At 61.4% G+C, this 26,868-nt stretch overlaps 2 protein-coding genes across 6 annotated transcripts in view; one reads left to right on the top strand and one right to left on the bottom strand.

Annotated features, from left to right (window-relative positions):
* Positions 1-2,707: 2,707 nt before the first annotated feature.
* TDRP (testis development related protein) lies at positions 2,708-18,735 on the top strand (the record flags this gene model as incomplete). 2 transcript variants are annotated; one of them, XM_081085087.1, is made up of 3 exons in its annotated part: positions 2,708-2,838; positions 16,107-16,204; positions 16,889-18,735. In XM_081085087.1, the coding sequence occupies 3 exons, from the start codon at positions 2,734-2,736 to the stop codon at positions 17,229-17,231; spliced, it is 546 nt and encodes a 181-aa protein (XP_080941213.1). In that variant the 3' UTR covers positions 17,232-18,735. The 2 variants fall into 2 exon arrangements, with proteins under 2 accessions (XP_080941213.1, XP_080941212.1); XM_081085086.1 differs by having other exon boundaries at positions 2,734-2,868.
* A 1,617-nt stretch (positions 18,736-20,352) lies between these two features.
* Positions 20,353-26,868, bottom strand: part of FBXO25 (F-box protein 25) — a 30,953-nt gene continuing 24,437 nt past the window's right edge. For 2 of the 4 annotated variants that reach the window (XM_081085082.1, XM_081085081.1), the window contains 4 exons: positions 25,775-25,954; positions 23,595-23,738; positions 21,955-21,981; positions 20,353-21,103 (listed from right to left, as the gene is read on the bottom strand). In XM_081085082.1, coding sequence (XP_080941208.1) covers positions 21,014-21,103; positions 21,955-21,981; positions 23,595-23,738; positions 25,775-25,954 — 441 coding nt within the window. In that variant the 3' untranslated portion in view covers positions 20,353-21,013. The remainder of the gene's footprint in view (positions 21,104-21,954; positions 21,982-23,594; positions 23,739-25,774; positions 25,955-26,868) is intronic. The other 2 variants (XM_081085083.1, XM_081085084.1) reach the window with 1 other exon arrangement.

Consider the following 26,868-nt stretch of genomic DNA (forward strand, 5'->3'; position numbering starts at 1 on the left):
TCTCTCTCATCAATGTTTCTAACTCTCTATCCCTCTCCCTTCCTCTCTGTAAAAAATCAATAAAATATATTTTTTAAAAAAACATAAGAACTAAATAAGAACAAATCAGTCTCATTTCATTTATATCTGTTGTAAATTCCCTATCGTGTTAATGTAAAAAAAAAACATTGAAACCTGTAAAGAATTTTTTGTGACAAACTGTGTCTGCCTTGGTTGTCCCTGCGCCGTTTGCCTTGTGCCTGAGGCCGTGTTTCCACCCTGGCTGTGTTTTGTAACCTGTCTCAGGGGTTTTTGCTGCCTCAGCGTTGTGCAGCAGAGCGTTTATTTCACGTCGGGCCCAGGTACCAGCTCGTGGAACCCACTGTGTAGTGGGTAGCCACTGCCCGTCTCTGTATCCAGCCCATGAGCCTTGAAGGCCAGAAGCTAAGCTGGTTTGACCTGGTTTGAAACGGTGTGTCTACGCACATTGTTAACATTCTTACACACTGCCCTGACGGAGGAGCTCTCCCATTCACTTCCTGCCCGGTAGGGTATTTTTCGCGGGTGTGTTCTGTGGATTTCATGAGTTTGTCCTATTTGTGCCTGGGGGGTCCAGAGCTACTTGGGGGCCTGGTGTGCGTATCTCAGGATCCCTGTAACTGGCTGAGCATGTAAGATGTCTGGCTTCCCACGTGCCTGCTGGACAGTTAAAGTTTGGCTAATCCCTCCCAGCTCTGTGGCCCTTCCAGGTCCCACCCCCTCGCCCTGCGGGGGCCAGTGCCTGTCACCGCTGGTCTGTGCCGGTCTGCGCTGGCTCCCCCAGGCCTCTCCCTCCCCCAGACCAACTCAGAGCCTCTTTTCAGTTTAAAAGTTTTACTATTGATCATTTCGGGGCAAAACCCAAAATGTACATTTTATTTTCTTATTTTTACAGTTCCGGGATCTCTTTATAAACATTTAAATGACTCAAGTAACACAGAAACATAGAGCTAGTGTGAGCATATAAGCAATCCTGAAGGTCGTCAGTTAAAACGTTTCTCTGTAGAAGGTAGTTTGCTTGGCGGGACGATGTGCATGTTAAAATTTGATAGATACTCAGAAATGAATCCAATTCGCCTCCAACTGCTTTTTTTTCCTTTACGATTTTTTATTGTTGTTGGGTTTTTTTTTGGGGGGGGGGGAGGGAGGGAGAAGGAGAAAAATATCGATGTGAGAGCGAAACATCCATCAGCCGCCTCCTGGGGATGGAGCCTGCAGCCCATGCACGTGCCCTGAGCAGAAATCACACCAGCAACCACCCACAGGCTGGCACCCACCCGGCTGAGCCTCACCAGCCAGGCTCTGGTCCCGACCCCGGACACACCTGTACCCTTTTGGTAGATGGGGGAGAGGCATTTCATGTAACTTGCATTTTTCTGATTATAATGGAGGTGAATGTCCTTTTGTATTTTATTGTTCAGCTCTTTCCGAGACAGGAAAGAAGTCATTTTGTGCTTTAGGGGGCGTGAGGTGCCCCTGCTCAGAGGCTTGGTGAGAAGGAAGAGGACCCACTGCTCCAGGTGGGGTGCAGGCTGGGGTCCCCCAGTTCACTGACAGGAGTGTAACCTTAGCTAGAAAAGCACCAACTACAGACTCTCAGATTCGGGTTCACTGGGCCACGTGTGGCGCGCTCACCTGCGTTTGGATACAAACCCTCCAAACGGGTTACACTTTCTCCCGCCCCAGGAGGGCGGCGCTCCGGGGCTGCCTGGTCCCAAGGTGGCTGGTGTCCGCCGGGCCTGCCAGGTGTTGACGTGGACACATGCAAAGCCCCTTCCGTTTCCCCGCGTAGGTCTGGACACAGGCCACCGCCCCCCCACCCCCCATCAGGGCCGAGCCCAGGTCGCGCGGATGCTGGTCCCTGGGACGCACCTGCCGGCCTGGCTTTCGGGGCTCCCCCGCGCCTGCAGGTGCCCACCCGCCACGTCCCTCCTCCCAGACACGAGTGCCCTCGGTTGGGTCGGAGGCGCTGCGCGGGGGCCACAGAGACCAGCCCGCCGGTGGGCGGGACGGCTGCCTGTCGGGGCGCGGGCACCGCCGGACACCTGGGGCCCCAGTGTCGCCTCGTATGCACCCAGGCCCTGCGCGCGGGTGGGCTTCGCTCCAAGGACACAGGGGTCACTGGCCGGCGGGGTCTCCGTACGTCCCAGCGACCGCTTCTCCGGCCTCGGGAGCCCCCGCGCCGAGCCGGCTGTGGGCATGCGCACTGGCGCGCCCCGCGGCCGCAGACGTTGCCATGGAGACCGGAACCAGAGTGCCCCGCCCCCCGCGCCAGCGCCGGTGGACCTGGCCGCGCCCCACGCCAGGGTGAGGGGTCGACCGGGGTGGGGGCGGGGAGGCGGTGGGGGCGGGGCCTCGTCCTGGGTGGCCGGTGGGGGCGGGGCCCGGCCGGGGGCGGGGTCCCGGGTGGGGGCGGGGGCGGCCTAGCCGGGGATCCGCCGGGTTAGGTTCGGGTCCGGGATGGTCATTGGAGCGCGGGGGCCGGGGCAGTGGGCGGGGACCCCGTCCCGAGTGGAGGTGGGGACGGAGGTGGGTCGGGTGCTGATGGAGGAGGGGGCGCAGGGCGGGTCCGGGTCGCGGCGGGTGATGTGGCCCCGCCCGACCGTCCCGCCCCCTCGCCGCGTCCGGGCCTCGCTGGAGCCGCCGCCCGAGCTTCCCAGCGCTGCGGGCCGGCCCGAGAGGCGCCCAGACCCGCGGACGCCGGGCCCGACCAGCATGTGGAAGCTGAGCCGCAGCCGGGTGCTCCTGGACGAGCCCCCCGAGGAGGAGGACGGACTGCGGGGGGAGCCGCCGCCCGCCGCGGACGCCAGCGCCGCGCAGGTGGGGGGCGCGCCGGCGGGGGGCGCGCCGGCGGGGGGCGCGCCGGCGGGGGGCGCGCCGGCGGGGGGCGCGCCGGCGGGGGGCGCGCCGGCGGGGGGCGCGCCGGCGGGGGGCGCGCCGGCGGGGGGCGCGCCGGCGGGGGGCGCGCAGGTGGGGCCCGGGCTGCGAAGACGGGGGCGCGCAGGTGAGGCCGCGCCAGGAGGGCGGCGCGGGAATCGGGGCGCGCAGGTAGCGGTGCGCAGGTGCGGCCTGGGCCCCGCGGCCCGTTAGGAGCCCCAGGCGTGTCCCGGGTCGCCGCCATCGTCTGTGTTGAGCACCCCACGCGGGGTCGGGAACGCGAGACAGGTGACAGGGCACCTGCGACGCTGGCGCGTGGCCGTGGCCTCCCTGCTGAGCTGGGGGCTGCCCAGGACCTTAGCAAGCCCCCCCACGCGGGACGGAGCAGCGGGCAGTCCTGGCCCCGGGAGCGGTGCCCGCCGGTGGAGACCAGAAAGCTCTCCACGACCCCAGCTTCGTGCCAAATGGGCGAAACCCTGGTTTGGATAAACAACTGTTTCCTTCTCTTAAACCTTTGATTGCCTGGAGGAAGAGGGCAGATGACCTTTCTACGGAAACGGAGTCACCGGCCCTGCAGGTTCCAGACACGCTTGGAATGCGCAGAATTTGTTAATTAAAAAGGATCCCAGGTGGATCCTGCGTGCGGCGCGTGCGCTCCCCCTCCCTCCCCCCACTGTCTTTTTCCGATGCCCATTCGCGTGTTCATTCCTGTGCCATGGGCTTCGGGTCAGAAATTCAGTGCTCGCTCGTTCTCTTTGGAAGGTGGTCAGAAAGGTTATTTTTGTTAAATGTTGGGACGCTGCTGCTAAAGCTGTTAGGGAAGTGTCTTTCTCAGGACTTGTACGTGGTTCGGGGATAGTTTCTATGAATCTATTCATCTGATGACGCCTTCAGTGAAGGTTCCTGTCTGAACTTCTTTCAGAAGTTACTTTCTTGATAGTATTGGTGCACACCCGAGTTTTCAATTTTTTTAAATCTCAAAATGGTAGGGTTCCTCTAAATAGCAGCTCTCTTGAATAGAAGGATGAGAATGTATTTGTGGTGACGGAGTTACACTCCAAGTAACTATGGTTGATCAGAGATAAGCAGGATCTTTTTTTGGATGAACTTTAAAATTTTAAATTGATCCTGTGTCCTGCCTCCATTTCTCCTGATGAATCCCACAACCTGTTTTTTTCCTCTTGTTTTAGTCTCAAGATTTTCTTACATAAGAAAACTGTTGCAAGAATAGGAGCTTGAAGGGCAACTGGGAGTCAACCATTAGTAACATTGTTTTCTTTCCTGATTTTCTAGTTTACAAGTTGGTGTCTACATTCTTTTGTTAACTGTGTTTTGGTGTGTGTTTTAATAGGTTATTATTTTTATATGTTTTTATTGATTTTTAGAGAGGAAGGGAGAGGGGAGAGAGAAACATCAGTGATGAGAATCATTGATCAGCTGCCTCCTGCACGCCCCCTACTGGAGATCAAGCTCACCACCTGGGCATGTGCCCTGGCTGAGAATTGAACCCTGAGCTCCTGGTTCATAGGTCAAGCTCAACCACTGAACCACACCGGCTGGGCTTAAGAGATTATTTTTTAGGTGCCCAGCAAAATTGAGTGGAAAATACCGAGTTCCCATATATGCTCTGTCCCCAAATGCACAGCTCCCCCTCTATTAGCATCTCATTGGCTGCGATTGGGGCACTGCAGTCCCTCATCCCAGGCCCCCAGACTGTGTCCTACCGATTACAACAAACGTACCATGAAATGTGTTCGAGATTATAGTGTCACCTCGTTCCACTGCCCTGAGAACCTCCTCTGTCCACTGATGCTCCCTCTCTAGTCCCTGGTAACCACCGATCAATTTACTGTCTCCATGGTTTTGCCTTTTCCGAAAAGTCATGGGTTTGGAATCTTGCAGCGGGTGGCCCTTTCGGACTGGCTGCTGTCACTTAGTCATGTGGGGGTTTGAGAGCTCAATTCTTTTTAGGTGAGTAATATCCCATCACCTGGGGGACCGCGGTTTATCCCTCCATCCCGTCGGGGCACTTTCAGGCCTTCCCAGTTATGAGTGAAGCTGCTAGAAGCATCCGTATGCAGGTTTTGTACGGACATGAGTTTTTAACTTGGATGCATACACACCGAGGAGCGTGCTTGCTGAGCCGGGTGGTGAGAGTGGGTGTAGCTTTGTGGGGCACCCCCACACTGTCTTCCTCCGCGGCTGCGCCCCCTGTGTCCCCACCAGCAGTGCGTGCGGTTGCTGCTGCCCCCCGCGTCCTCCCCACTTGGGTGGTCGGTGCCTGGACTGTGGTCTCCAAAGGTGGCAGGGCCTCCTGTGGCTTTCGTGTGCATGTCCCTGACGCCGCCTAAGAAATCGCCACCACCAAAGCCACGTGGATTTTCTCCTGTTGTCTTCTAGGAGTGAGATTCGGCTGGGTGGTTTTTAGATTACTTTATTAAGGGTCTCTGTAGTTTCATGTGTTGAAAAACTTTACTATCGAAAAACAGATTTTTATTTATTTTTTACTCTGAATTGAATTCCTTCTGGAGGATTGGTCTTTATCCCAAGGCCAGTTTCTGTTAGAATTAAACTAGACAATTCATGACAAGTCTACCATAAGACTTCTGCCTACAGATTTTTATTTTACAGTTGAAAGAAGGAGGAATTAGTGGTGAGAAGGGTGCACCGAGTGTGTGCTTGCGCATCTCACCTCGCCTCTCAGCCCCATGCCCAGGCGGTCAGCTGTGCCGCGGAGCGCACTTCGTCTGATTCTGGAAAGTGTTTAGTTTGCACTCAGATCTGAGTGTTCAGCTTCCTTGAAAATCAGGTCACACAGCTATAATCTGCTGGGTTTTTTTTTTAAAAAGAAAAAGTAGCTTAATGTGAGGTTCTAATAAGTTTGAAATGTGAGGCATGTGGAATCATTATTTGGATTAAGGAACACTTCCTTGTTCCTAAAATATTTTTCACACTGAAAATAAATTTCTCTGGGCTTCTCCTTGCACTTTTTTAAAAAGTGAATTTGTAATAATATATATATATATACATATATATATATACATATATATATATGTATATATATATATATATATTTTTTTTTTTTCAGAGAGGAAGGGAGAGAGAGATAGAAACATCAATGATGAGAGAGAATCATTGATAGGCTGCCTCCTGCACGCCCCCTACTGGGAATCGAGCCTGCACCCCAGGCATGTCCCGACCGGAATCGAACCCGGGACCCTTCAGTCCACAGGTCGACGCTCTATCCACTGAGCCAAACCAGCTAGGGCTGTTGAGCTTTTTTTGGTTATGAATACACAGCTATTTTGTATTATAGTAAAATAGTGAGGTTTATAAGGTGAAACACTCATTGCACTAGTTTAATAACAAAGACTAACACGGTTCAATGAGTCTAATGCTTATTATTTTTTAAAAGTCTGCATATATGGTAGAAGAGCTCTGGATATTAAATGTTAGGTCTTACCTTCGTCCTTCTTTTCCGTGGGCAGCGTTGTTACGTGTTTTGTACAGCTACCACGAGACGTGCCTGCGTGTGCACACCTGAGTGTGTGTTTAAAGCCACCCTGTGCTCGCCCACTGCGCACACCCGGGAACCTTGTTCCCTCATAGCGTGGGTCCCGAGCCCTCAGCTCAGCCCGCAGCTGGAGAAGGCGCACCCTCCGGGCCGGCGGTCGGTGCCAGCGTCTCCTGGGGCCTCTCCCGGGCCTGCCGCTGCCGCAGGTTCCCCGGGGCCTCGGAGGGACCAGGAGATGCCGGGCGGTTGCCGCGGGGCCGATGGGCGGCGGGGCCCGGACTGGATGGGATGCCGGGCGGTTGCCGCGGGACCAGGGGGTGCGTGGGGACTTAGCCAGCAGCTACACTGACGCCTCGGAAACCAGCCTCGGAGAGCTCTGGGCACAGGTTCCCGTGACCATTTGAAGAGGCTGAGACACACTCAGGCATCGCCCCTAAAGCAGCCCAGGAACAGTCACATGAGCCTCAGTCTGCTTTGGGGTCGGAAGGGCCGGGGTGACCTTCCTGTGGGTGACAGGCTCAGCCTCGGGGCGCGGAGCGTGAGCGGCTGAGTTTCGCGAGGGGGGCGGCCGGCGTGGGGTCAGCTGGACCGTGGATGCTCCACCTGAGCTCAGGGAACAAGCCCTGGAGGCCTGCATCGGGGTGGGGTGCGGGGTGCGGGGCGGGGGGCGGGGTGGGGTGTGGGGCGGGGTGTGGGGTGCAGGGTGCAGTGCGGGTTGCGGGTGGGGTGCAGGGTGCGGGGCGGGGTGCGGGGGGTGGGGTGCAGGGTGTGGGGCGGAGTGCGGGGTGGGGTGCAGGGTGTGGGGCGGGGTGTGAGGTGGGGTGTGGGGCGGGGTACGGGTGGGGTGCAGGGTGTGGGGCGGGGTGTGAGGTGGGGTGTGGGGCGGGGTACGGGTGGGGTGCAGGGTGTGGGGCGGGGTGTGGGGCGGGGTGCGGGGCGGGGTACGGGTGGGGTGCAGGGTGTGGGGCGGGGTGCGGGGGGTGGGGTGCAGGGTGTGGGGCGGGGTGCGGGGGGTGGGGTGCAGGGTGTGGGGCGGAGTGCGGGGTGGGGTGCAGGGTGTGGGGCGGGGTGTGAGGTGGGGTGTGGGGCGGGGTACGGGTGGGGTGCAGGGTGTGGGGCGGGGTGTGAGGTGGGGTGTGGGGCGGGGTACGGGTGGGGTGTGGGGCGGGGTGTGGGGCGGGGTGCGGGGCGGGGTGCGGGGGTGGAGTGCGGGGTGGGGTGCAGGGTGTGGGGCAGGGTGCGGGGTGGGGTGTGGGGCGGGGTACGGGGTGGGGTGCAGGGTGTGGGGCGGGGTGGGGTGCGGGGCGGGGTGCGGGGTGCGGGCTTTCGCAGTAGAACGAGGACTTGAGCAACATTTAAACACTCGCCACTGCTGCTTCCCACTGAGTCGTGGGGCGGCCTTAGCGACAGGCGAAGAGCTTCCTCGCACGCGTGGGCATGTGTGTGCATGTGTGCGTGTGTATGTGCATGTGCGCGCGCCGTGCGGTGCTCCCTCGTGCGGACGCGCAGACTTGAGGAACGTCCCCGGGGGTGACGGTGAGCTGGGCAGTGCTGTCCGTTACCGCCAGCGGCCCGAGCCCTGCCTGACCCTGAGCACACGTTTCCGGGCCGCGGTCAGTGGCGTGTTCCTGGGTAGCTGGTCGCCGTCTCCGTGGCCCCTGCGGGGGCCGTGCCGACACCCCCCAGCCGCGTGGGGACGACACACGGACGGCCGGTTCCCTGCGGACGCCGAGGTCTGATGGTGATGGGGTGTCGCCCGCGGGTAACTTTTCATGTGGTCACAGTCCTGATGAAGACCCAGACCCCCACCAGCCCGGTGTCACCCTCTGGTGATGCCACTGTACTCGCAACCACGGCGTTGCCCTGGCCAGCGTGGCCCAGGGGATGGAGTGTCGGCCTGCAGACCAAAGGGTCCCGGGTTCGATTCCGGTCAAGGGCATGTGCCTCGGTTGCAGGCTCCTCCCCGCCCCCTGTGTTTCTCTCACATGGATGGTTCTCTCTGTCTCTCCCTCTCTCTTCCACTCTCTAAAAAATCAATGGAAAAATATCCTCAGGTGAGGATAGAAAAAAAAGAAACCATGGCATCGCTCTGGGGGAAATGCAGCCGGAGCTCGGAGGTGGCGGGCGTGGAGGGCGGCGTGTGGACCCTCATGGAGCCGCGCCTCTGCCCCTGCGAGCCCGGGACCTGCTGAGCCTCCGCTGTGCCTCCCACCGGGACCCCGGGGGAAGGGCGCCAACACGGGCGTCGGTGTCGCGGGGGCCTCGCAGGGTCCTGCCGTCCTGCCGTCCTGTCCTGCCGTGGCGTCACCAGGACCTCGAGGCGGGAACAGGCGCAGGCGGCGGCACGGGGAGGCTCGCAGCTGCCGGTGGTGACCCAGACGCGCCTGACGGTCCAATCAGCTCCCGGGCCCGCCCGTCCGCTGTCACTTGCGGCCCTGAGAGTGTCCTTGGGTCCTGGTGGCTCGGCCAGGGAGGGACGTGCGGGCGGTGACGTGGTTCTGAACATCGGGACAAGTGGAGTCCAACTAAGTCGCCAGCCTCTTGCTTTGCACACCTCCCTCCGGCAGCACTTGGAGACACTTCCTTTACCATCCTGACCCGAGGGTGTTTCCCATTGACTCAGAGAGAGTGGGAAGGAGGAGGGGGAGAGAGAGAGACAGAGAGAGAGGATCATCCATGTGGGAGGGACACATCTGTTGGTCGCCTTCCGCTCACGCCCCGGCCAGGGCTGGGAACCTGCAACCAGGGCACGTGCTCGTGAATGGGAATCAGACCGGTGACCCTTCAGTCCGGTCAGTGATTCCGCCTCATCAGTGATGTTTCTCTCTCTCCCTCTTCCTTTCTCTCTGAAATTAAACACAGAAAAGAAAGAAACCCGTGGTTCAGTGTTACCACGTGTGGATGGAGCACAGTGTTGTGTACAAGGCGGCTTGTCGAGTGAAGCAGAGGTAGTGCCTGGTCCTGGCCTCTGAAGGCGCGCGGAGTCCGATTCCAAGAGCTGGCGGCTTACAGCAGGGACTGTACCCGCGCGGCTGCCGCGGGTCATCGCAGAGCCTCACGGTGACCTGGGACAGGCACCAGCCACCGTGGGCTCCGTGGTTCTCCGTGGGCTCCATGGTTCTCCATGGGCTCCGTGGTTCTCTGTGAGCACCGTGGTTCTCCATGGGCCCTGTGATTGATTCTCCGTGGGCTCCATGGTTCTCTGTGGGCTCCATGGGCTCCGTGGGCTCCGTGGTTCTCCGTGGGCTCCGTGGTTCTCCATGGGCCCTGTGATTGATTCTCCGTGGGCTCTATGGTTCTCTGTGGGCTCTGTGGGCTCCGTGGTTCTCCGTGGGCTCCGTGGTTCTCCATGGGCCCTGTGATTGATTCTCCATAGGCTCCGTGGTTCTCCATGGGCTCCGTGTTTGGGAATTCACCCCATTCCAGGGCTGGGGAGCCTTCTTGACTTCACAGCTGTGAGGCCCACGTCTGGCTGAGGTTGCGTGTGCCTGGCCCACGGTGTCAGCTGTCACACTGGCCGCGTCTTGTTTGCAGTCTTGGCTCTACGTGATTCGAGTTGAGTGCTTTTTGGTGCTGATGCTGCTGTTTCGAATGATCCCGGGCTTAGTGCCCGCGCCTGGCTCCCCCCCCTCCCCCCGTGGAGGCCGAGCGTGTCAGGTGGAGAAAGCGCGCTGGGCGGGCTGAGCCCCGGCCGAGTTGGTGTGGGGGCCGTGCCGTCAGCAGCAATACGGTGCCTGTGCATAAACATGTGTGACACAGGTTGGGATTGACTGACGAACACGTATGACCAGGGCTCACAGGTCCCTGCCCCGTGTTGCCCGCGAGAGCAGCGAGTCAGGACTTGTTAACTCCGTGTCCCCGTGGCTCCCACAGCGCAGCTGCCCCCAGGGAGACTCGCCCCATTTCCCACGGGGGCCTCAGGAGTTAGAGGGCCTTCGTGATATCATGGGGCCACTAGCAGTGGGAATCCACGTTTCTCTGAGTTTAAGATTTTCGGGATACTTTCTCTTACGCCACAGGTCGTGAATTTGCAACGTCATTTTTCTTTATTTTTCAAATATTGACATTTTGTCTTACAAACATCCAGGGCCACCCATCAGTGCCTGAGAAAAGCACTGACTGTTTCGGCTCAGATTCCAATACAGCGGCGCCCACAGTTTGCTTTCACTGCCGCGTGAGTGTTGGAGCAAGGAGGGTGTTGGTGGGAGCTGCCCGGTGGGGGGAGCTGCCCCCTGGATTAGGAAGTGATGCGTGAGTGTGCGAGCCTGCCTTCTGCCTCCTTTTCTCCTGGGCTTCTCCCAGGGCCCCGCCTGGGACACGGGATCGCCTCAGGAGGGCTCCACCTCATGACCTCCTCACCTCCACAGGCCCGGCCTCCTCCTGCCATCACCTTGGCGGGCAGGGTCTAGGCAGGTGGATTTTGGGGGGACACAAACACACCCCGGCAGCTTTGCAGACGTGAAGAGCAAGGTTTCTCCAAGCTTCCCAGGAGTTTTCTGGGAGTTTTCTGGGAGGGCCGGCAGAGGAACCCGCTGTGGGAGCCACCCGTGCGCACAGGCTCGTGCGGGCTGTGCAGGGCGGTCGGCGCGCTCACGGGTTAGTGCTTTCACACTGCGCGCGTGTCCAGCACAGGAGCGCTTGTGCCCAGGGCGCGGCCGGCTGCGTGCTGGAGACCCATCCCCATTTGGTGGTGTTTGTGGGTTGTTTTTTGTTTGTTTGCTTCTTTTGTGAATCCTCATCCGGGGATATTTTTTCCATTGATTTTGAGAGAGAGTGGAAGGGGGAGAGCGAGACAGACAGACAGACAGACATCAAGTGGTTGCCTCCCGCACGTGCCTGACCAGGGCGGGGGTTGAACCTGCCACTCAGATACACACCATTGACTGGGACTCGAACCCTTGACCCTGAGGTGCCCAGGCCGGCGCTCTAACCCCCGCGCGACCGGCCAGGGCTGTGGGTTTTATGTCAGGTCAGGGCAGGTCCCCACGTGGGGGGGTGTGTGTTTCTGTCAGGCGTGCAAGGTTATGTGAAGGTTATCGTTTATATCGGCACATCAGTTAAATGTTAGGTCGTCACTAAAGAGCCTAGTTTTCACGTTAGTGAAAGAGCGCATGGAGAATTTACTGTGGGAGGTGAGGACTCCCTTCCTCGCTGCCCAGGCCTGCTCTGAGTGAGGCTACCGCTGTCAGTGTACAGCTTGCCGGTCAGTGTTCGGACGGACATGTTAAAAGGACCGAAGGTGGAGGTTCTTCAGGTGGGAAGCGATGGAAGATGCCGCGTGAAGGCTCCGAGTGGGTGTAAGTTCAGCCGTGAGACGTGGCCGAGCGAGAGCAGCTCCCTGCTGTCGCCCCTGAGGTCGGCTCTTGCTGCGTTCAAGGTCAGAGGGCGCGAGGCTCCCGAGATGGCCCGTCCTGAGATAAGGGCCCCAGGGCCCCGGATGGAGGGAGGGTAACTCAGGTCACGGGGGAGACTCCTGGGAGTGACGTCCTGTGAGGCTGACTTGACCTCCGGCCCCGACAGCGTGTGGGTGGGAACCCGGCCCTGTGCGTGCGAGGTCGGGGGACGGGGTGGGCCATCCACCGGGACTCCCCTCCCGCCTTGCTCGGGCTCAGGACTCAATAAACACTTCACTGCTGCCTACAGGGCTCCACGGGAGAAAGAGCCCCGGGCGGTTTGCTCAGTGGTTAGAGCATCGGCCTGCAGACTGAAGGGTCCCGGGTTTGATTCTGGTCAGGGCACAGGCCCAGGTTGTGGGCTTGATCCCCAGTGGGGGGTGTGCAGGAGGCAGCCGACCCATGATTCTCTCTCATCACTGATGTTTCTCTCTTTCTCTCTAAAATCAATAAAAATATATATATATTTTTAAAAATAGGGGAAAGAAAACCAGAGAGAAAAAGGATGCCTGCCTCAGCGGCTGCAGCAGGTGGAGGGGACCCGGGGAGCCGAGGGCAGGCAGGGCCAGCCGCTCCCTGAGGCCTCCACAGGCTCACAGCCTGAGGCCTCCCTGGCAGTGGAGGGCAGGCAGCAGGCACTGCCCAGGCCTCACCCCCCGGCCGGGCAGCGCGGTTTTGCTGCCTGGAACCTGTTCAAACAGCCGGGGCCCGGGCGTCGGCAAAGAGCGCTTTGTGCCTCTGAGGCGGCTGCCGCCCGCCCGCCCTCGGGGACCAGGCCAGGCTGCCGAGCCCGTCGTCTGCTGACGCATTAAAAATGCAGAGGCACCCGAGCCGGGAAGCTGAGCCGCCCGTGTCGGCGTTTCTCCCGCAAACACGGGGGCACTTTCCACGTCCGATTCTCCTGTTTCCTCACGTTTTGCTCATTTGTCTGCTTGGCCTTTTCTGTTGTTTCGTGTTGAGGAGATCGGATTTTCATCGTTACATTTGGCTGTTGCTTTGCCAACTTCATAAAGAGCCATAGAGTTTGTGATTGAAAGAAGCAGCGCCCTCTGCCCCCTGCCCCCCGAGATTCTGCTGGGAAGTTATCCTGGGGCCGTGGCTTCCCTGGCCCGGCTCTCCTCCCGTCAGCAGGAGCTGCTGGGGGTGACTGGCGGTGGTTCTGGGTTAAGAGAGGATGGGGGCCTTGTGGAGCAGGTGACTGGAGAACCAGTAACCAGCGAGCAATTGGCAGTGGGTCAGAACCAGCGCGTGGTTAGCCGGTACCCAGTGCGGTGCCGTCGGGGAGCGGTCCGTGCTGCGCACGTGGGATGCACAGCGTTGCTTTAGCAGCCGGTCCCCCACGAGGAGCAGCCGGACAGACAGGACCCTGCCCCGCCCGGGAGGGGCCTGTGGAGCCCTCCCTCCCGGCTCCGGCTTTAGTCTCTGGACAGTGACCCCTGTTGGTCCCTGTGTTGGAGGTCATCAAGCCGGCGCCGCCCGCAGGAGGGAGGAGGCTGCCCGTGGCCTCTGCAGGCGTGTGCCCAGCGTGTGCCCGTGGCCTCTGCAGGTGTGTGCCCGTGGCCTCTGCAGGTGTGTGCCCATGGCCTCTGCAGGCGTGTGCCCGTGGCCTCTGCAGGTGTGTGCCCGTGGTCTCTGCAGGCGTGTGCCTGGTGTGTGGCTGTGGCCCCTGAGCGGACAGACCGATGGACGTCCTGCCCAGGTGCCCCTTCCTGCTGGGAGGTCCTCCTTGGGGCTCTGGGCCCGGGGCCTCCACTCTCCGCTGGGCTGGCAAAGGCCGGGCCGCCGGGCAGCTCTCACCTGACAAGAGCCTGGGATCAGGTTCCACGGGGGGCCGCCTCCTGCACGGGGTGGAGCCTGTTCTCTAGACGCAGAGGACAGTCAGCCTGGTGCACTCTGCCCTTCAGCGTGGGCAGGAGGAGAGCTGGGCAGGGCGGGGACCTCGCCCGCCCGGAAGCCTCGCCGACCATGGCTCACCGCTCCTCCTCTGCCTGCGAGAACCCCATCCCCAGGGCTCCAGGCCGAGGGGACAGTCGTCACCACGTCCCCTGAGGGCACAGGTGGTGCCTTTGTTGAGGGTCTCGGTCCCCTCCCCTCTGGAGCCCCAGGGGCCGGCGTAGGGGCATAGCACGTGGCCGACGCTGCGGGGGTTCAGGGGGTATATGTGAGCCAAGCTGGCGACGTGCTTGGAGCAAGAGCTGAAATGGTCCCGAGAGGAGCCGTTCTCACTCCTCTTGTGCGTTCGGGTCGGGAGGGCAGGAGGGGAGATCGCGTGGGGGCGGGGAGCCCGGCGGGATGGGTGACAGGGAGGCAGGGTCTGTGCTCTGGTGGCGGCTCGTCTCCGAGGTCTGGGGACCTGGATGCACAGCAGCAGGGGCAGGGCTGCTTCAGGCAGAGACGGGCCGGCTCCTGGCGCGGACTCCCGCAGGCCCGCCCAGCGAGGACGTGGGCATCCATCCGGCGGCTACTTCCTTAGCCACCGGAGGCAGACGTGGCCCCCGGCTTCACGTGGCGGGTTCCACACGCTCACCTGTCTGTCAGCCACGCAAGGAAGCGCGTGACCCTGCAGTGACTGCGGATGGGGCCGCGTAGTTCTCGTGGGCCTGGCACACACGGGGCTACACCTCTCACCCGCCACGGAGACCAAGCCCCACGCAAGCGCCACAGGCGTCTTCGGTGGAACAAGTTTCCCCAATAACACCGGTTGGCCTGACCTAAAGCTTTAACTTCACTCCTGGCCTGTGAACCTAAATACTTGGAGCTGTACACGCGTAAGCAGCTTGTGTTACGCGCTGATGTTACGTGGGATCTGGGCGGGAGGGTGAGGGCACAGGGACCGCCCGGAGCGGGGCCCGTGGGATCTGGGCGGGAGGGTGAGGGCACAGGGACCGCCCGGAGCGGGGGCGTGGGATCTGGGCGGGAGGGTGAGGGCACAGGGACCGCCCGGAGTGGGGCCCGTGGGATCTGGGCGGGAGGGTGAGGGCACAGGGACCGCCCGGAGTGGGGCCCATGGGATCTGGGCGGGAGGGTGAGGGCACAGGGACCGCCCGGAGCGGGGGCGTGGGATCTGGGCGGGAGGGTGAGGGCACAGGGACCGCCCGGAGTGGGGCCCGTGGGATCTGGGCGGGAGGGTGAGGGCACAGGGACCGCCCGGAGCGGGGCTGTGGGATCTGGGCGGGAGGGTGAGGGCACAGGGACCGCCCGGAGCGGGGGCCGTGGGATCTGGGCGGGAGGGTGAGGGCACAGGGACCGCCCGGAGTGGGCGCTGCGGTCCCTCGTCCTCTGCGGCCGTTCCTGCTGCTCAGGTCCTCGGTGTCCTGTTTCCGTGTGTCGCCCTCAGTGTCCCGTGGCTGCTCTCGCCCGGGTAGAGTCTGTGTTTGGATCATTGTCTGGAGCCGGGGCTCCGGCAGCCGGGACACAGGCGGGGCTTTGTCACAGGCTCGAGTGTGTAAACACGGCTTCGGCTGCTGGTGGCGGTCAGCGTGGCCCCCGGGGCTGCTCAGACCGAGGGCGGGTGGGCCCTCGCGGGGCGCGGGGCGCGGGGCGCAGGGCATGGGACTGGCACACACTCCTGCCTGGCTCTGCAGGGACAGGACGGGGCTGTCAGGTGGTCACACTCCATCTGCCAGGTCCTCGTCCATCCGGGACCCACTGTCGCGAGCCTGGCCCCAGGGGTGGCCTCCGGGTTAGCTTTTGGGGACAACGTTGAGCTCTCGCTCCCTGGCCCTGGGTGGCCCGGGGTGACCTCGGGAGCCTGACACACAGCCCTTGTTCCCTTGCCTTTCATGTTGCAACAGGAACATCTCAGAGTTCTGTAAGCGAGGTCTGCCCCACGGGAGCCGCCCTCTGCTCCCCTCCCTTCCCATCCCGATAGAGAGAGAACCACCCACAGAGGGGCTGCAGGAGGCACCTGGTGGACTCGCGGAGTCTCTCCCTTTCCCGGCCCTGCTCTGACAGCGCCTGCCTCTGGGTCCGAGAGGCTGGGGTTGGCACAGGACTCGCCCCGACGGCAGAAACGAGGCGTCCCAGGATGAACACCAGGCCTTCCCTCTGCAGCCTCCCATGGGTTGGCAGGGCCTCTGACCTCCAGGGAACCGTCCTGGGGTCACAGCTTGGCGCCCCACCTGGGTGGGGGCAGGGCGAGGATGGGCAGTGACTGTCCTCACAGCAGGATGGCAAAGGTCATCTGCCGCTGAGGGAGGAGGAGCCGAGACCCCAGGGGAGGGGCCCAGCTCCACAGCTCGTTACAAAACCCGGTCTGTGTGCTTGCTGCCGGGCCTGACCTCTCCTGACCTTTGCTGGTGCAGGGAGCAGGTTTCCGAGGCTGGAAGGAAGTGACTTGGCTGTTCAATGATGACGACGAGGAGCACCTGCTGGGAAGATGCACATCTCCCAAGTCCAGGGGGTAAGTCCCTGCGGGAGGGGGGACGCAGGCCACAGGCCAGGCCCCCGTGGGTCCCCCCTCCTCTTGGCCCCACCACCCGTCCCTCCGTCACGTGGGGAGAGCAGGCCCGTCAGGTGACACCCCAGGCCCCGCCCCTATGAGGAAGGTGTGCAGGGCCCCTGATGTCTGGGGAGGAGAGGCCGGGGCTGCGGGCGGAGGAGTGTGGAGGCTGCAGACCAGGGCCCGCCTCCCCTGGCACCAGAGCCGCGACCCAGAGCTGCCTCGATTCGCTTCACGGGCCAGTGTCGCCGTGGCCGCCTGCTTCCCCGGGAGGCGGGTCCTGCGTGTCGGTCCCCTGGGCCCCGTGTGCTGGCTGGGGCCCTGGGGACCCCGGGGGATAAAAGGAATCCTCCCCGTACTGGGCCCTGGGCCCTGGGTCCCTCCTGCCGACTGGCAGGCCCGTGAGCACCAGTCGTGTCTTGTGCACGTCCACGTGTGGGTCTGAGAGGCGGCCTCACGCGTGTCAGCAGCAGCACGTGGGGACGAAGTCTCCCTCGTTGACTTTGCTGTTTCAAGTTTTACACATCGATTGGCGTTAGCGTCCCACACACCTTCGATGGTTTTAGAAAAGGAACCTTTATTTACAAAATGGACAGCATCTGAGGCCCCTGCATCACCCCAACCCCACGCCTTTGTCTCCCACAGAACCAGCTTACGGTGGAAGGAAGAGCTGAAGACGGAGAAGAAGTCTGGGTTTTGGGACAATCTGGTCTTAAAGCCGAACACACAGTCCAAGAAGCCAGATGAGATCGAGGGCTGGGAGCCCCCCAAGCTTGCTCTCGAAGACGTGGCGGCCGAGTCGGGCCCCCTGAGCGACCAGGCGCCCCGGCCGGGCTGGGAGGAGGGGGCCAAGGGCTCCGGCAAGTACACCAGCCTGGCCGGCCCGGGGGGCAGCTCGCGCTGGAGCCTGCGCGCGGCCGGGAGGCTGGTGAGCATCCGGCGCCAGAGCCGCGGCCACCTGACCGAGAGCTGGGAGGAGCTCGAGTGACGGCTCGGCCGGCGTGCCGCCCAGAATCCGCCTGCCGCTGCCGCTCTGGCTCCCTCCGCTCAGCATTGGTTTCCCGTCTCAGGTGTTTTCAATAGAATTGTTCGTCTCTCCGGGTCTCACACCCTGGTGAGGCGTTTCCAAACACTGTGACCGCGGGTGCCTGCATGCTCCTGCCCCTGGCGATGCAGTCTCCGGTGCTGCCCACGGGTACCCGCTGGCACGCCCCACCGTCCTCAGCGGTGACTCCCGCGTGGAACCGGGGAGCTGACGGTGACCCCGAACGCAGCCGCCGGGATGGACACGCGCCAGCCGGGGTGCCGTGAGTCTGGCCAAGGCCGCGTCAGGTCGTGTTTATCCTGGAAAATCAAACTTCTTCTCAAATTAAAAATCTGTCAGCAAATCAAATTCTAGAGAAGCGAACGCTGCCTGCCGCCGGCAGAGGCCCCCGTCCACGGTGGGTGCAGTCGGTGCTGTGTGTGTTGAGGTTTTATTTTGACTGCTGGGCTTTTAAACATCAATCTGTATTTTCTTTTATAAACTGGTCATGCTGTTCTGATTACAGATTGCAGGATGCCCTAAAGTGTGGGTCGATTTCAGTCACTTGATATCGTCATTTTGCTTGGAAATTGTTAACTTGCTCACTGTAGAAAACTTGCAACTGTAGAAAACACTGGAAGTGCCTCCTTTCTAGAATGCCCAGCGTTTTGTTTTCAGGGCGAGATGCTGCGCCTGCGGTGGGACCCTAAGGGCTGCGTCCGGCCGTGGGCCGCGTTTTGTCCATTTTGTCCTTGGCCCTGCAACCGCGGGCCAGGTCCCCGGCCAGCTCTCGCTGCGGGTGGCCCGGTATCCAGCCGGGGCTGGTGTGAAGGACCAGGCATCGCTTTTTGTCATGAACGACGTCTGGCTGCACTGGATTCTCTCGGGAGGAACATCCCGGTTGCTCAGGGCTCACGGTGCTGCTCCCCGGAAGGGGGCTGGGTCGCTCCCGGGACCCGCCGCACACCCCACGCCTGGAGGGTCAGACGTCTGTCTGTCGTCTGCCAAGCCTCCGTCCGTCCACCCTTCTGTTTTCCAGTAGAACAAGAAGTTTACTTGGCGGAGCCTGGACACGGATGTGCTCTACGTGGTGCTGGGGCTGTGGGCCAGGCTCAGGGCGAGATGGGACTGTAAACCGCACGCTCATCTGCAAACATTTATGCAAATGCGATGTTCTTCTGTATGGGATCTGGTGAAAAGGGCTCTGTGGGTCTTACTATAGATATTTATTGCTGTGCTTCAGGAGAAAAGTAATCTACCAAAGCAACGTTTTGTGCAAATGTTGAGATTGATTCGGTTTTGGTTGGGGGGATCGTTTGAGTTCTGTGTACAGACAACTGTGCGAGGAGCGAGGTGTCTGCTCCTTCTACTGATGCTTTAGTATTTTTCATACAAAAGCGATGGCTGCAGAGGTCAAATCCATCCTTAATGCTGAGGTTTTAAGAAATAAAGTATCATTTATATTGTCCTTGGTCGTTGGCCTGTCACTGGTGCCACGTGAAGGTCACTGCTCACTCACCTCAGGCCTGGAGCCAACGGCCGCCTCTCCACACGTAAACCCTGTTTTAAATGCAAACTACGTGCAGATGTTTCATAATCCATGACCGACGGGGACCTGAGCTCCCGGTGTGAGCTGCCTGGCTGCTGTCTGCGAGGCGGGTCGGTGTGGGGCTGCGGGGTTTTGAATCAGTTGTTCCGTGAGTTGGAGACTGAGCTGCCTCCCAGCTCCGGCTGAGAAACAAGCACATCCCAGGCCGGGTCGGAGCTGGGGGAGGGGGGTGGACCCTGTGGGGATTGGAGAGTTGTGGAGCCGTTTCCATGACAACAGTGGCATCGCTAGGAACCTAGTGTGCCCCTGTGAAAGGAGTGGGAGCTAGGAAAGCTGCAGGAGGCGCCAACCAGAGACGCCTCCCCGAGCAGCCTCCTCTGGGCACTGACTTCCCACCCCTGCCAGCTGCCCAGGTCGCTGGCCGAGCTGCCCCTGGAGTCGCGTCCTGGTCCCTGAAGCGGGGAGAGCCTGTGGGGACCCCGCGGCTCCCGGGCAGGAGCTCCGATTCCCCAGGAGGAGCCTGCGTCACGCTTTGCCCTCCGCCCTCTGCCTGCAGCTCTGAGTGGCTGGGACAGCTATTTCAGTGAAAAGTACCATGTCAGCGTGCAGGAGGCAGTGGTCAACGACTCATCATCAATGATTCCATTTCTCTCTTCCTCTCTCCATAATAAAAATACACTTAAAATAAATACTATTTCAACCCACCAGGCGTGGCTCAGTGGTTGAGCGTGGACCTATGAACCGGGAGGTCATGGCTGATTCCCGCCAGGGCACATGCTGCGGGCTTGACCCCAGGTGTGTGTGTGTGTGTGTGTGCGCGCGCGCGCGCGCGCGCGCGCGTGCGTGCAGGGGGCAGCGGCCAATGGTCTGCTTCACTGATGCTTCTCTCTCCCCCGCACCCCTCCCCCCCCCCCCCCCGAAGTCAGTTTTAACAATGCAGCTTAGATAATGTAATGCTTTCAAGAAAGCTGACCAACCAGGCAGGGAGTGACAGGAGAGGCCACTGGCCTTGAGGTTTTGAGGATGATTTGTTTCTTTAGAGACCAGGGCTTCAAAGGGCTTCCCTGGCTGTGGCGGTGGCGGTGGCCACAGGCGCCAGGAACCCTGATCCCTGAGCCTTCAAAGCTCAGCAGCGGAAGCCTGAGAGCCAGGGGACCAGGGGGGCCAGGGCAGGGCCAGAGTGCAGCAACCCGAGGCGGTCCAATCTGAGTCACTGCTCCACGGAGACGTGGACTCCCAGGGTGAGGGCAGGGCGCTGCCCTGACATGCACTGTCTCTCGGTGTATGTTTGAAGGAGGGAGATAGAGACGATGCTGCCGGCCCCCGACCCTCATGACTCACAGATGAACATGCGGCAATGCTCACCCTGGCCGCTGGGCAGCCAGGTTACAGGTGACTTTATGCTATACACCTATACACGTGTTCTAAAATGGACTTGCATTATTTTTAAAATAAAACCATCTTTTAAAGGTTTCAAAGGCTTAGGTAAGTATGAAACCACTCACTACAGTTCTCAGTCAGAGCGAGCCTGAGGAGTGTCAGTAAACATGGTTTATTGTCTGTAAAGCAGTTTCCACACAGAGACGTCAGGCTGCCCCATTGCCGCTCGTCATGTTGCCCGTCCCTCCAGCGCGCCAGGGACACCAGACGCCGGCGTCTGTCCAAGGGTAGCACGTGCGTGGCCGGGGCTGTGGCTGGAGGGCGGCCACGCCACTCACACCTCTGCTGGTCACAGACACTTTGCACAATTCACAACTCAATCGCCAAACACCAGGACGGACACACAAATATTCCCCTAGGTCATTTGGTCACAACCAGTGTGGTTAAAATACATCTTAAGAAAAATAAATATTCTGCACAAGGTATTTACACGGAATGCTGGTCCCCCGCCCTCCCCCCGCTTACGCAAAACTTGGAGACAAGTGACCACCAAGCGTGTCACTGACTGGTGTCAGCTCAGCACAGCGTGTGGCGCTCAAAACCCAGGGCCCTTCGGAACCGTATTTGTTAGGAGGCAAAGTTGCAAATTTTCCAATGCTCAGAAGAAAACAAGTTCTTAGAGAAGGAGGCGGAAATGACTTCACTGGGTTCCCTGACCCTTCAGAGGTGAGCACACAGCGCGGCGTCCCCGCCGGAGCAGGAAGCGGCCAGCGGATGCTGGGCTCGGGGGCCGACACGCCGTGGGGAAGGAAGGGCCTCAGAACTTGAAGAGGTCGATGAAGTGCTGTGGGGACACGGGCGTGAAGCAGCTGTCGGGGTCGGTGGCCGTGCAGGGGTGTCCCGAGTCCTGCGGGAGGAGGCGAGGGTGACACAGGTCGGTTACCAGCTGCCTAAGCATCCCAAACCCGTCTCTAAGCCACGAGAACATGACACCGGCACACACGTGGTCTCAGCGCAGAAACCTCCCGCTCCCGTGCTGGACGGACAGCGAACCCCGAGCTGGTCTGAGCTGGCCCTGCTCAGAGAAGGAGACCCCAGGTTTCTGCCGCCCTCCTCCAGCCATGCTACCAACTACACCCATGCCCAAGCTCCCCTGGGCCACGCCCACACCCCCTGACCATGCCCACACTCCCCATGACCATGCCCACGCCCCCTGACCGCGTCCATGCCCACGCCCACACTCCCTGGACCACGCCCATGTTCCCCATGACCATGCCCACGCTCCCCTGGGTCACGCCCCCGCCCCCTGGACCACACCCATGCTCCCCATGACCTTGCCCATGCCCTGACCATGCCCACCCTCCCCTGGACCACGCCCATGCCCCCCACCAGGCCCACGCCCCCTGACCATGCCCACACTCCGGGATTGTACTTAACAGGAAAAGTGGGTTTTGTGTGAAAGGGCTGAGGAACTTGAGAGAACGAGTGGCCTGAACGTTGCAGCCGCGCATTCGCTGGGCCGTGACCACCAGGCGCTGAGGGTGCCTTTTCCTGAAGGAAATGCTACTGGACGCGCCTGGAGCTTCCCCTAAGGCCGAGCCTGGCGCTCAAGTGCAGGCCTCGGGCATCTCACGCAAACCCTTGCCTGGGGCTGACCTAAGCCAGGCCGTGCACCCGGCAGGCGGGGCTGCGATGGGGGCGGCTGCCTCGGGGGGCAGGCGCAGGGCTAGTCCCGAGCAGGGCGGGAGGTGTGAGTACCTGGAACAGCAAAGCGAGGCGGCAGTCCTGGAGATGGAGGACAGGTCGGAGGAGCGGGAGGAAAAGCGAGAGATTAGAAGGGCGGGCGGCTGGTGAGCTGTGTGACCACAACTGAAAGGAACCAGCAGGAGACGGGCGACAGCCGGGCGCTAAGGCAGCACCGAGACTCCAGCCCACACCCGGCACCCGCAGCTGAAGACGCACGTCTCAGTGCCCCACGCCCCGTGACCAGGCTGCCGGACACCACCCTCCGTGTTCCGGCAAGACGGGAGCAGAGCCGCCATTACACGGGAGGGGACACTGTGCCATGGAGTCGTTCACAGCCTTTCGGGTCGTCTGGGCCACCAAGTGCAGGCGCCACTGGAGGGACCATCCGCCCTCCGCTCGCTCCGCCCGGTCACCAGGTCTGCGCCCGGCGTGGGGGCCGTGGGGGCCTCTCTCCTGCTCCTGCGTCTCCGGCTGCGCCGCTCCCTGTGCTGGACTTGGCCTCGCGCAGGCCGGGGCAGGACGTGCACTGAACCAACACGTGTGGTGTCACAGGCGGAAGCCCAGGCCCACAAGGACGGGCAGGGGCCGCAGGACGCCCGGGGACGGGCTCACACAGCTTTAGTTTCACCACTTTTTACCCGTGAATCTCACAGGAAACACGAACTCAGGGCAAAGCGTGGAAAGCACTGCAGGTGAAACAGCTCACTTGCGAAGAAAATAAAATTTAGTGAAGGAGACACGTGGAGTCAGCCCTGAGCGTGGAGAACCTGTCCTCAGAGACGTCTGGGGGGGAGCAGACAGGAAGGGGACCCATCAGACTTCTGGGGGGGAGCAGACAGGAAGGGGACCCATCAGACTTCTGGGGGGGAGCAGACAGGAAGGGGGCCCATCAGAGACATCTGGGGGGGAGCAGACAGGAAAGGGGCCCATCAGAGACATCTGGGGGGGAGCAGACAGGAAGGGGGCCCATCAGAGACATCTGGGGGGGAGCAGACAGGAAGGGGGCCCATCAGAGACATCTGGGGGGATAGACAGGAAGGGGTCTCGGCAGAAGGGCCCTACGTGCTCTGGATGGAAAGTGAGTGTCCAGGTACAGATTCCTCACTGAAGGGCTAGACTTGATAAGCGACCAGAGTCTGTTAGGTTCTGACCAAACAATGAGAAAATGCACGTTTACTTGTGTGTGGAGCTCTGAGAAGAGAAGCCGGGAGGCACATGGGCGGGGGGGTGGGGGGGGTGCCCCGAAGCAGCTCTGTGGGGGGAGAGGACGGCTGTGGGACGAAGGCCATGTCTGGGGAACAGGTAAGCGGAGGTCGTCCTTTCTAGGTTGAGGGCTCGGGAAAACCGCCCGCCAGGAGCAGTTTCTGCCCGGGGAGGCCCGAGGGCGCCGGCAGACCTGCTGCCTGCCCCCCCAGGACGTGCCCCACCCAAGTCACCACAGGGAGGACCGCCATCCAGGGACAGGCAGAGGCCAATGGTCGGCTCCTCGTCGCTGGGATCCGAACCCCAGGGCACTCTGTTCACGAACCTGCCTGCCCAGCGTCTGGGACAGACAGCCCCGCACGCCTCCGCCACAGCTGCCTGTTTGCTCCCCTCTGTGCTCCGTGCAGATGGCAAGCTGTCCCTGCCCGCCGCCCGCGCCCGCAGCTCACCTTCCAGAAGAGGGTGCTGCAGTGCCGGCAGAAGAGCAGCGTGTCCCCGTACTGCTCCCGCGTCGGGTAGCACTTCTGCAGCGCAAAGTACATCAGCTTCCACTCCACGTGGCCCTTCTCCGAGAGGATCAGGTGTCTGCAGAACTAGACGCGCACGCTCGGCTCAGGCAGCGTGGTGAGCAGAGCGTGACGAGGCGCAGACTGTTAAAGAGGCAGGTGGCGCGGGCCACACGGAATCACTGGACTTAAACTACCCGGGTTAAATCCAAGCGACTCATCAAAGGAAGCGCGTGTCCCTACTCTGGGACCCCACACAGCCAGACGCAGATCTCACTATTCAGATCTGGCCTGATGCCCATAAGCGGTTCAACTACCAGTAAGTCCAACCACGATCTGCACACCTGACACTGATATAACGCTGTACGTCAACTGCACTTGACAGGTCAAATCAGAGAGGCAGGCAGTTACACACATCATCTGCCCGACATGAGCACAGGCCCCGAAAAGACATTTCTGCGAAGATGTACAAACGGCCAAGAGGCCCAGCACCTGCCCTGAGTCGGAAGGAGACACCGTCACACCCGCCGGGGGTGGAGTCGCTGCCAGGCGGCACCTGGGCTTTCCCTCTGGTTGGCACAGCATGCAGACAAGATGCACCTGTGGTGCCAATTCTGACACCTGACATGAAACTCTGTGCGGACGACAGAGCCTCTACAGGGGCCCTTTAGGTCTGAGCTGGTGTGGTTCAGTGGATAGAGCGTTGGCCTGCGGACTGAAGGGTCCCAGGTTCAATTCCGGTCAAGGGCACATGCCCGGGTTGTGGGCTCGCCCCCAGAAGGCAGCCAATCAATGATTCTCTCTCATCATTGATCTTTCTCTCTCTCCCTCTCCCTTCCTCTCTGAGATCGATGAAAATATATTAAGAAAAATACAGTAGCCCTTTACGGAATGCATGCAAGGACCTCACAAATGGTCAACCATGTTCCCGAGACGCCCGCCATACACTTGACCCTCGAGCTGGGGAGCAGCCAGGGCACCTGGGGAGAGGCCCCCAGGAGCTCCGGGCCGCCACCCAGATGCACGTCACCCGCTCGTTCCCTAGGCACGAGCCCGCCCTCAAACACGCTGTCCCCACAGCTGTGCCGACTCCACAATGCAATCTCGCTCTTCCCCTTCAAGTAACTCTGACCCTGTGCTTCTCCCCAAGACCCCCCGGAAGTTTTCCTGGGGTCGCCCACCACCACAGGACGCAGTCTAGCAGGCGTCCTCTGGGAGCCTTGGCCCCTCCTCTCAGACCCTCAGGAGCCGTTAGCCGCTGCCCGAGGCCCGCCGCCTCCTCGAGTCCTTCAGACACCCGGGCCTCTCGACGGGCTGCACTCGGGTACTGGGAGGCATCTCCACCCACCGTCTCCACCTGTGACTCCCAACCCCCAGGGACCACGGTACACAGCTGCGCCCACCCCAGCCAATGGGCCTCAAGTCCCTGGGTTGGTCCATGTCCACACCCTTCCTTCTTGGCGCCACCTGTCATCGGCTCCCTGTGCCACTCCTCTGCTCTTCACACGAGAGCTGCCCTTGTTCCAAACGCGGCCAGGCAGAGGAGGGTCTGCAGGGCTCATGATGCGCCTGCTTGTGTAGGGCCCTGCCACGCGGACCACGCCCACAACTGCCACAGCCCGTGACCTGCATTTCCTCCAGGGGCCCTCTCAAGTCCGCCTGCAGCGTGGACGTGCTCACAGCACACCCACCTCTCCACTTCCCGCGTCCGTCACCAGCTCCGCCACACCCGTCTCTGCGGACTCGGGCCGCCCGCCTCCCCTCCCGCAGACCCAGGCGGCCTCGCGCACAGGCACAGCCCTGACCGCGGAGCAGAACGCAGGGAGGCAGGGAGGCAGGGACGGCGTGGACAGCGGCATGCCGCCCAGGAAACCAAGGCTGGCGGGGCCCGGCCATAGCGGACACGCAGCCTGAGCCCACAGGGGAGACGGCGACACGGTCTGTCAACAGAGGGGGGAACGCCGCCCTGTTCTGTGCTCCGTGTTGGGTCATGAGTTCACGGTCCTTTTGAAAGATGAACAGGAAACTGCACCAGCTGTGGGAGAGGAGCCACACAGGACCTTCCTACGCTGGACGATGCCGAGGCCGCAGGCTGCGCCGGGGCCGGCGGGGCCGCCGCTCACCTGCTTCTCGGCGAAGTGGTACTGGCACAGCTTCTTCCAGAGCCGCCGGTCCTCGCTGAGCGTGCGCAGCGTGGGGCTCACCTGGCCCAGCGTCACGATGTCCCAGCCGTCGGAGAGCCGGTACAGGATGTTGTTCAGCATGTGCAAGGGCAGGTCACTGAGCGTGAGGCCGTGGTTCTCCTGCGAGAAAGGGGGCGGGACACGGCGCCTTCAGGCCACGGACCGACCTAACGTTCCCCTCCCCCACCTGCCGGGGCGTGATGCCAGCGTCCCTGGCCCCACGCCTCCTCTGCTGGCCACCAGGGACGCCCGGAAGTGGAGCCGGAATGGCCCAGGCTGCTTATGGCGACAGCCCCTCCACTGCATCTGCACGAGGGGACCTGTTTACCAGACGACACGCAAAGGGGCACCTGGAAGGGGCAGGTGCCGGGGACGTGTCAGCCACGGAGTGTGCACTGCTCTCCAAGCCTCTGCGCTCGGCCTGGGCAGCTCAGTGGCCAGGGGCGTGGATGAATCCTCCACGGAGGCCCGTCTAGCTCACAGCTCTGTGATTTCAAGTACAGAAGCCACACCCTCCCTCACACAAGCCGGCGAGGGAACCGAACTGTCCCTCAGGAGGGCTGGCACCACGTGGTGCTGTGGGAGGCCTGCGCCAGGGGCTGAGCCGTGCAGGCCCTCACTGTCCGCAGGAGTCTCCCACGGACAGACGGACAGACGGCAGGGGTCTGCTGGGCTCCACCCAGCCCTGCCCCCGCCGCAGAGGCAGAAGAGTCCCCGGCGGTCAGAGCCTCAGCCCCAGCACAGCTGGTCCCGTGTGCTGCTCTTCTCTTCCATGACCCAGTGCCCGAGACAAGGGGCATGTGTGGAGGGCGGGTGCAGGGAGAGGTGTGGAGGGCACAGGGCGCCCTCACTGTCCCCTCAGAGCGCTGTCACCGTCCTTGCTGTGCAAACCCTTCCTCAGACACAACCACAGGGGAGCGAGGCCACGTTTCTGCCTCATCCAGTGCCTCAAGCTGCAGGCACCATGGGCCTTGGACACTGTGACAGTTTGGATGTGATGGCACGTCTGTCACGTGGGCCATCTTGCTTACAAG

This window comes from Myotis nattereri, assembly GCF_964212035.1.
Source record: "Myotis nattereri genome assembly, chromosome: 2".
Lineage (NCBI taxonomy): Eukaryota > Metazoa > Chordata > Mammalia > Chiroptera > Vespertilionidae > Myotis > Myotis nattereri.